General features: G+C 41.5%; 1 protein-coding gene across 1 annotated transcript; it reads left to right on the plus strand.

The window, feature by feature from the left end:
• Nucleotides 1-2: 2 nt before the first annotated feature.
• On the plus strand, nt 3-8,918 carry NPRL2 (NPR2 like, GATOR1 complex subunit). The gene is made up of 12 exons (XM_083603511.1): nt 3-56; nt 655-740; nt 1,019-1,110; nt 1,239-1,407; nt 2,236-2,344; nt 3,307-3,440; nt 4,949-5,046; nt 5,739-5,775; nt 6,268-6,361; nt 6,523-6,640; nt 7,375-7,517; nt 8,331-8,918. Exons 2-12 carry the CDS (start codon nt 663-665, stop codon nt 8,396-8,398), a joined length of 1,140 nt encoding a protein of 379 aa, XP_083459637.1. The 5' UTR covers nt 3-56; nt 655-662; the 3' UTR covers nt 8,399-8,918.
• Nucleotides 8,919-9,584: the final 666 nt, after the last annotated feature.

Consider the following 9,584-nt stretch of genomic DNA (forward strand, 5'->3'; position numbering starts at 1 on the left):
CTCAGGACTATAGTGTGCGCATGCGTGCTCTTGCTGCTCTCCTCTCTCGGTCGCCGGTGAGTGCGCCTTTCCTTCAGTGCTGTTCTTCGTTCACTTGGGGAGGAGGGAGGGGGCGCTTGCAGGCTGTTTCGCCCGTTTGTGCTGCTTCCCTGGGGAGATGTGTGTGCGAGTGTAGCTCTTACTTGTCTGCGCACTTATCAATGAACCTGGAGTTTCCTACACAGGAACAATTTTTTCCAGTGTCTTTTGCCAGCCGGAAGTGCAACAATTTAGAAGGAAAACTGAGCTAAGGAGAGTGAGGGGTTCAAAGCTCAGCCTGAGCTGAGCCAGGGAAGCCCTCCTGAACTGAGGGGGGAGGGAAAGGAGAGCTTAGCTGCAGCAGGAAATCACACTGCTTGTCAATGTTCCTTTATATGTGGGAAAACTTGCATAACTTAAACTCATGAATAAAAGTCCTCAGAGACTTATAAGAGCTATATGATGGGATGTTGTACATAACTGAGGGAGACATGGTTAACAGCTACAAGAAGTCGTGCCCTTCCTGTGATCTTTCTGGATTTGTGGATTTCCCTCCCTATTACAAATAACAGTTCTTAAAATTATGAGGTATTTTCTTGGGAGTATCATCAGTTGTGTATACCTGATCTCTTGCAGTTATCACTATGGAAGTCAGCAGCAGAATTGAGTGTATCTTTTTCAGTGAATTCCACCCAACACTTGGGCCTAAGATAACATATCAGGTTAGTGGTACCAGACATCATGGTATAAAGAAACTGGTCAGTATATAGTTGTGGGACATTCAGAAAGCTGCCTTATGCTATGTTGGATTATTTGTCCATTGAGCCCAGTACTGTCTAGTCTGAGGGCAGCTACTGTCTGGGGTCTCTCTCTCTGCAGCATAGCTCTTCCTTGACAGTGGAAAACTGATTTATAAAAATGTGTTTAGATGGGTTTCAAAGGAGTCCATAGATCTCATCTTGTGACTACTGATCTGCAGATTTAATTTCTGACCCTGCAGGTACCAGAGGATTTCATTTCCCGAGAACTCTTTGATACAGTTCAGGTCTATATCATCACCAAACCTGAACTGCAAAACAAGCTCATCACTGTGTAAGTAGAAAAAATCCACATGAGTCTTGTAGACCACCCTTCCCCTTTAATCATGCCCATCTGTGGCAAAGTAGCACAAAAATATTATATTCAATAACATTAAAATACATCCTCTTTCTTTCTAACAGTACAGCTATGGGGAAAAAGCTAATTGGTTGCCCAGTTTGCATTGAGCATAAGAAGTACAGCCGGAATGCCTTGCTCTTCAACCTTGGCTTCGTTTGTGATGCTAGAGCTAAGACTTGTGCACTGGAGCCTATAGTGAAGAAACTGGCAGGTTATCTTACCACTCTAGAGGTTAGACATGACACAAATATGCCATTCCACAAGAGGATGTGCAGATCACATATTTTAGCAACATGAAAGCTTAATTTAAAGTCTCCTCTGCTTTGTTTTATTGTTGTGTTTTCTTTGTTCTGCTGAATTGCGCCTGCTGAACTCTGAAATTGACCACCCAAACGTGCAACCAGTGCTACTGTGATAGATGTGTGTGACTGTCACAGATACCTGTTGGATAGTACCTGTGACATCACTGATGACCTGGCAGAGCACTCTCCCTGTTCTTTCTTAGGGTACTGTGCAGCTGCTTTTGAAGAGTTTATATAATCATCTTTAAGGTTGGTAAAGTGTGAATATTTACCTACTTTACCATTTCTGAGAAGAAATGGTGCAATTATCTAATTCTTTGCAACAGTGTTCTGCCATGTTGATGTTCTTTTCTAATTTTTTAAAAAATATCAATGATATATACTTTCTCCCTTCCCACCAGTCTCAAAAGCACACATCTCCTGTTTATTTGCCTATTTGCTTCAAGAAGCATATAGCCTTTTCTCTTGTTTCAGGGTTGCTGCTTCAGCAGCAGGAATATCTTCCTATCCACCTATCACACAACTGCTGCAGGATTGTTACCGATCCTGCAGTTGCACTAATGGCGAAGTTTCTCCCATTACTGTATAAAAAGGTGTGGGTGTGTTTGTTTACACACACATATATACATGCACATTCCCCATGAAAGATTTTTATTTAGTATGGGATACTTTCAGCACACAATACTACCTCTGCTTCTCATAGTATATTTAAAGTTGCATTTTGGTTGGGGCTAATCATTGACTTTGTTCTTTCTAGCTTGAGAGTGGCTTCATTTCCACTGATGAGAGCAAACAGAAGTTGATACCTATCATGACCATCCTACTTGAGGAACTAAATGCCACTGGCAAATGCACTCTTCCTATAGGTAACTGTCAACCAAAAAGTAGCAGCAAATGCTCCTTTTCAAATTGCATGTTAAATTGCAAGCTTTCAAGTGATTCTTGAAGGAAATGCAGGGAAAGATGGAAGTGTGACACTTTCAGAGCAGGAGAGCACTTAGTGTTGTGTTGCTCTCTCTTTTTTCCTCCAGTTATTGAAAGATAGAAATAGTCCAGTTGCTGTAGAATGTGGTGTATTTCAGGAAAGGGTGGTATATGAATATTAAATCCTACATTGATGCCCTTGAGTTTAGTTTTTGTTAGCTTCAAGAGAATGGCACAAATGTCCATTGAAAGTTGGACTTTCAAGCAAGTTCTTCCTGTCATAGATGAATTATTTCTGATGTTCAGACACCTTTATTTTCCTGTCAGCTGTTGTCTGGCTGTCATGACCAAGAGTGCAAAAAAAAGAGAAGTTGTTGGTTGTCATTGTTCAATTAATCTGGATTAGCTCATTGTGCTAATTTCATCAGGCTCCCCCTTCCTGTTTCAGGCATGCAACCCTGTCTGCTTCTAGGGACCCTTTTGTTCCCCCATCTGATAACTTTGCAATTGGGAACCAAGCAACAAACTAAAGTTCAGACTTCAAAAGGTTTAGATAAGATGTTTTGGTTTACATTTCTTAATCATTTATTTCATTACATTTATATTCTGCCATCATCCCAAAAGAGCCCGGAGTGGCTCAGGAACATTGTTCTTATTTGTAAGCTCTTGGGATGGAACCACCCCAGTTGTGCTATATTTAAAAAAGTCACATAATCAAAGTACAGTGCAGAGATCCATGTGTTCCAATTGCAGCTGTCCTATCAACCAGTGTTAAGATTCAGCTGCCAGTTCAATGAACTTCTGTACATAGATTGGCGTGGGTGGAACCATTTTGTACTTTGCTTCAGGCAGCAAAACATCTTCAGAAGTCCCTAGCTCTGTCCTCTTTTGCTCCTTCATACAGATGAATCAAACACCATTCACCTGAAAGTGATTGAGCAACGCCCAGATCCCCCCATTGTGCAGGAATATGACGTTCCTGTCTTCACCCAAGATAAGGATGACTTCAATTCCCAGTGGGATCTTACCACTCAGCAGGTTGGTACCCACAATTGTCTTGTTTAATACAATAGTGTGATGGTAGCAAAGGCATCTTCACAGTCCCCCACCCCCAGCTAATTAACCTTGCCTGGCCATAGAATTTTGTGGGAGAGGCTGGCCATTAAAGTCAATTGGCAAATTATCACAAGAAATATGTGATTTTTAGGCAGCCTGATCCTGTGCAAGTCTTCTGAGAAGAAATGTGTTTCTGTAAGGTGTGCCTGTTTTTCTTTCCCTTTAACATGTTACTCTTATGCTTACTGATTCATTTTTCTCAATGAGCACTGAATGGTACACATGAGAAGATTATTCCCCAGAATTTAATAATGAGAGGAGCCTCCAGTATCAAACTTTGTAGAATCTGAAACACTAGTCACTAGTGACTTCAAATACTGCTGAAGTGTACTTGTATAGTTGGGTTTGTGTTACTGCTACTTTAATAATTGCTTCCTTTTGTCATGTTGCCTGGAGGGTGGACAGAACGCACTTTTCTCGTATAGTACACCTTAGGAAAAAGTCCTCTAAGGGGATGTGGGTGGCATTGTGGTCTAAACCACTGAGCCTCTTGGGCTTGCCGATCAGAAGGTTGGTGGTTCGAATCCCCACGACGGGGTGAGCTTCTGTTGCTTGGTCCCTGTGCGCCAAAAAGTGCAAGTAGATAAATAGGTACTGCTCTGGCGGGAAGGTAAACGGTGTTTCTGTGCGCTGCTCAGGTTTTGGTGTTCCGTTGAAGCAGAAGCTGCTTAGTTATGCTGGCCACATGACCCGGAAAAAACTGTCTGCGGACAAACGCCAGCTCTCTCGGCCTGTAAAGCGAGATGAGTTTTGCAACCCCAGATTCATCTGCGACTGGACTTAACTGTCGGGGTCCTTTATCTTTACCTTTACCTTTGGTCAGTTTAAAGCAGCATTACCCCTATGGTTGATGCGCAGAGGGTGAATGAAGACCTAGGGGTCAAAAAGAACTTTGAGGTATAGTGGGGAGGGGAATAATTAAGAACTCTTAAGATTCAGAAGTAAAGGGCATGGGCATGTACAGAGTGCACCTCCCTTGCCAGTGAGGAATCTCTGTATTTAATCAGAGATTTGTTTTTTTATGATTCCTAGTAGTGGTGACTTATGATTAATAAATGTTGATTTTATATTGCTATTTCACTTACATTCCTAAGAATTAGGGTTGAGGTCAATGACAACTTTATAAGCTCATCATGGTGTCAATAAAGTTTGGGAAATGCTGGTTTATAAAGGAAAAAGGGGTCATGAGATGCAGGCAAACATTATTAAATACTTAATGTTCACACATGTTTAATACTGTTACTGCTTCCCCTGATTCTGACCTGGATACTGAAAGTGAAGATTTTTTGAGTTCAGATATCACTTGAGCCTTCTACATCCATGTCAATTCTGAGATGATCAGGCCTTGTCTTCCTAGTTGTGTGGAAAGTGTGCTTGTGCATGTACATCCCTGCTTAGCCTTGCATTATATGCATATGCTCTCTTCCAAGATCTTGCCGTACATTGATGGTTTTCGGCATGTTCAGAAAATCTCAGCGGAGGCAGACGTGGAGCTCAATTTGGTTCGAATTGCTGTCCAGAACCTCTTGTAAGTACCGGGTGCCAAAGGGAGAACAAGGCATTAGCTTGATTGCAAACCAGTTGGGATTTTTAGATTCAGTAGATTTCAGCCCTGTTGTTTTCCTGTTCTCCATTTCTTTTAGCTCTCTCTTTGCTCTACCACCTCTTACTTTGTCTGCAATTCAAGCACAATCATCTAAAGCAAAAGGCAAACAAACAAACCCTGGATTCAGAGCTAAACTAGACACTAAATGTTTTACTCCGAACTTGAAGCGTGTTAGAGTGTGTGTGTGTGTGTGTGTGTGTGTGTGTGTGTGTCTCATATATTTTTCACACATGCAAGTCACTACTTGTGACTGCACTGTGGAAACTTGTGCCTTTCCCGCTCTTGTCTGTGATGGGGTGGGCGGTGTCTTTCATGTCAAGAAGCATAGTGAAGACCAGCCAAGCAGAAATCCCAGCACCTGTCTTAGAATGTAAGTGTTGTTTATTTTTAGGGTTACAGAAATTTTGCAGGATGCGCTTAACACTATGTTAGCTAAAGCTAACACATTTCCTGCATGTTAAGCATCTATCCTGTCCTAATGTCTTCAGTATTACTATAGGATCTGTATAGAAATTATATCAAGTATATTCTTTACGCTACTGTATACTTTTGCACTCTTTTGGTGTATGAAGTTTTAGCATGGGTTTATTTCTAATGGCTGTCATGTTTTTCAGATACTATGGAGTAGTGACTCTAGTTTCCATACTTCAGGTGAGTTTAATGGGTAAGTGGCTCAACATGATTGAGCTGATTTTAAGCAATGTGATGTCTAGTTCATAAATGCGCATACAGTAGAACCTCTACTTACAACCGCCTCCACTAGCAGACGTTCCAAATTGCGACCACAACAAACCCGGAAGTAACAGGAGCGGCGATCGCTGTTTGTGCATGTGCAGAAGCGGGTGATTGCCGCCTGCGCACAACAGCGCCTCTCCCTGCGACCCGTTTCGCCATAAGGACGGGCCTCCAGAATGGATTGTGGTCGTGAGTAGAGGTTCCATGTATTCTGCATTAGAAAGTTTCCCTTGTTTGCTTTATGCAATTTTCCTCAGTAATCTTAATTTTCACATCCTTCAGCCCAGGCATGTTCATTATTTGACACTGTGTTCTACTGATGGGATGGGTTTGTCAAGCAATCATTATGAATTCCAATGGGAACTGAAATGATTTAAGTGTACTGAGATTTCTCACTTTCTTCCTCAGTACTCAAATGTATATTGTACCACACCTAAAGTCCAGGATCTGGTGGATGACAAATGTCTTCAAGATGAATGCCTCTCTTACGTCACAAAACCAGGTATGAAAGATGCTTGTCATATATTGGTATATATTGATCATGAGTGTCCTCCAGTTGCAAATGATATTTGAAATACATTTAGCTGGGTGTATTTAATTAGGATATACTTAAGTGTGATCACCAGATGTTTCAATACATTTTCTTGTATTATTTTTGGATAGGTCACAAGCGAGCCAGTTTAAGAGACATTTTCCAGCTCTATTGTGGGCTGAGCCCTGGCACAACTGTACGAGACCTCATTTGCCGCTACACCCTACAGCTCCAGAGAGTGGATGAAAGGTTGGAGGGTGGCTTGTTTTATATTATTTTTACGCATGGGAATGACTCTTCAAGTCATACGACCTTGCTGTACCCTCCTTAGCTACTGTTTTCAGATGGCTAAAAGAGGAGACCATGATTTGGCTAAAACTGGAAAGAATCAAGAGGGTAGGGCTCATGAAATACCTTAAGTACCCTCACCTTTTCCCCTATAATCGGAACACTGCTTACTCTGCCAATTACAAAAAGTAATGCTCAGTATAGCAAGTGACAGAATGAGCCACTTACTCATTCTCGGAGACTTTTGTAGCGATCATAGGGATTGTTCCTGAAAAGAACAAATATAATTTTTGCCATCCTAACAGCAAAGTTTTACATTCTTTAAATAGGGCTTAATACTTTTTCTGATACAAATATTGCATCTGCTCTGTTACTTTAATGCCTAAATCGCAAACAGATTTGTTTGCCTATTAGACACAAATCCATTAGTTCTGTTAAGAGTTTAAACTGTATCATCTGCATATTATTTTTTTCTTCATTTCTGATATATATCGCTTTAATATTTTTGTTAATTCTAATTTTGACCACAAGTAACTCCATTGTGAAAGAGCTGAGAGAGATCACTCCTGTTTAGTCCCCAGAGAATTCATGTTTTGGACATCTTGCCATTTACACAAACTTCGACTATATAAAGAACTTTAATTTATGGAATAAATCTGTGTCCTTTCCTTGAATGTTTTAGTTCTCTCTTTCAGGAAGCTTGTCCAGTTTGGCCTGATGAAGGGCCTTATTCGACGGCTCCAGAAGTATCCTGTGAAAGTAGCCCGGGATGAAAGAAGTCATCCAGCCAGACTGTACACAGGTTGTCATAGCTATGATGAAATCTGCTGTAAAACAGGTAAGGAATTATCCGTCTACACTTACCCACCCAGCAGTGAAACTGCACATAGTTTACAATCTACCAAGCAGCAAATCGGATAAAAAAACAACATAACATAGCAATGAAATAGGCAGTAGTAAAAGTGACTAAAGCACCCAAGTGATAAAACTTACAGTGCAAAAGCCTGTTGAAATGCATGGCTTCACAACATGCCTAGAACTATTTATTTCCTTAGAGTACTTATATAGCCCTGAGAGGTTGTCAGTACAGCTTAAAAGGGGTTCTCAGAATAAAATCACACTCACACACACAAACAAAAATTATTTAGCATGCATCTGGAAGAAGGATTATTCAGGCTCTCCTTGTTCTTCCCTGTGGTTGGACAAATGAGGGGTAGAACAACTGGAACAATGTTGCTTAACATGCCTCCAATTCAGATTTGGCACCCTACAGCTCCATGATAAGAGCAAGGTGCACCAAAGAGTGTACCAAAAGAATGAATTAGGGATACCCACAGTATATACGTATACACATATGAAATAGTAATGCCACTAAATCTTGCCCAATTACTATTCCTTATCAGGCTGCCATAGCTGTGTTGTAAATGAACTGGACTCTTCAGAGCCTCCCGCAGGCTATTACTGACAGGCTTGACTCCAAAATTCTTTTAGATTTTAGTTTTGGAGTGGGATCTGTCAGTGGCAGCTGAAAAAATCGTGACTGATAGGGGGTCCCATACCTTCAAAAGCACTTTCATATATCTGTCACCATGGAGTCCTATTAGTAGTACTTTATATCCTCATTCACTAGTATTTTGTGTTTCCTCCTTAGGGATGAGCTATCGGGAGCTGGATGAAAGGCTGGAGAATGACCCCAATATAATTGTTTGCTGGAAATGAGTCTCCAAAAAGGGGGGTGATTATTCATCATGTCCTGTTTACTACTGTGCTGCCTGGGACTGCTCATGATTTCTTCAGAGATCATTAAAAGCAACATAGCTCAAATTGTGTGGCATGATGCACCGTTGGTGCCTGGAACAAGTGAGCTGGATGGACTTGGATTTCTTTGGATTGTTTAGCGAAGATACACGTTTTAGTGAAGATCACATTTGTCTGGGCAAAACACACAGATGTATATCAAGAAGTTTTGGGAGTTCCATTTCCGTTTAAAAAATAATTAAACCAAGTTTTGCAATGCTATGAAGTTGAGCAGTGGGGCAGGTGACTGCTTAAACCTATTCCCAGCTACCCATGGCGTTACGGATGTGTGTTTACAAGGCTGAAATGCTGGTTGTTATTAATCTGGCAGTATTATCCTGTAGTAGCAAGAAATCACATAATTCCTTTCCTTGTGTAAAGTATTGAAGGAAAAAGTTCTGTAACAGACTTGTACAAATAAAACAGAAAGATAATTGCATTACCCTTGTTCCTGTCCCAATTGCTTTGAGTCCTTCCTGTGTATTACAGTGGTACCTCAGGTTACATACGCTTCAGGTTACAGACTCCGCTAACCCAGAAATAGTGCTTCAGGTTAAGAACTTTGCTTCAGGATGAGAACAGAAATCGTACTCTGGCGGCGCAGCGGCAGCAGGAGGCAGTGGCGTAGCGTGGGTTGTCAGCACCCGGGGCAAGGCAAGTAATTTGCGCCCCCTAACCCATGGATTTGCGCCCCCTAACCCTAACCCCCAGATGTTGCGCCCGGTGCGGCCGGCCCCCCCTGCACCCCCCACGCTACGCCACTGGCAGGAGGCCCCATTAGCTAAAGTGGTGCTTCAGATTAAGAACAGTTTCCGGTTAAGAACGGACCTCCGGAACGAATTAAGTACTTAACCTGAGGTACCACTGTACTGGTAATGAGGAGGAACAATGGGCATCTTATAAAGCTAATGTGGAACCAAATCATGTTTGTGTGCAATTAAGAATTTAAGTGTAGAAGCAATAGATAGCGGACGGAAAGATTTGACACTTGCAATGAAATAGAAATGGTTTGGTTACTTGGGTGTCTCCAATTTAATATTTAATTACCTTTCTTATTAAATCATTTGCCACTTGTGTATCCCAAACCTCTGGGTTTATTAGATGACAT

This window comes from Podarcis filfolensis (genome assembly GCF_964270895.1).
Source record: "Podarcis filfolensis genome assembly, chromosome: 2".
NCBI classification, from domain to species: Eukaryota; Metazoa; Chordata; class Lepidosauria; order Squamata; family Lacertidae; genus Podarcis; species Podarcis filfolensis.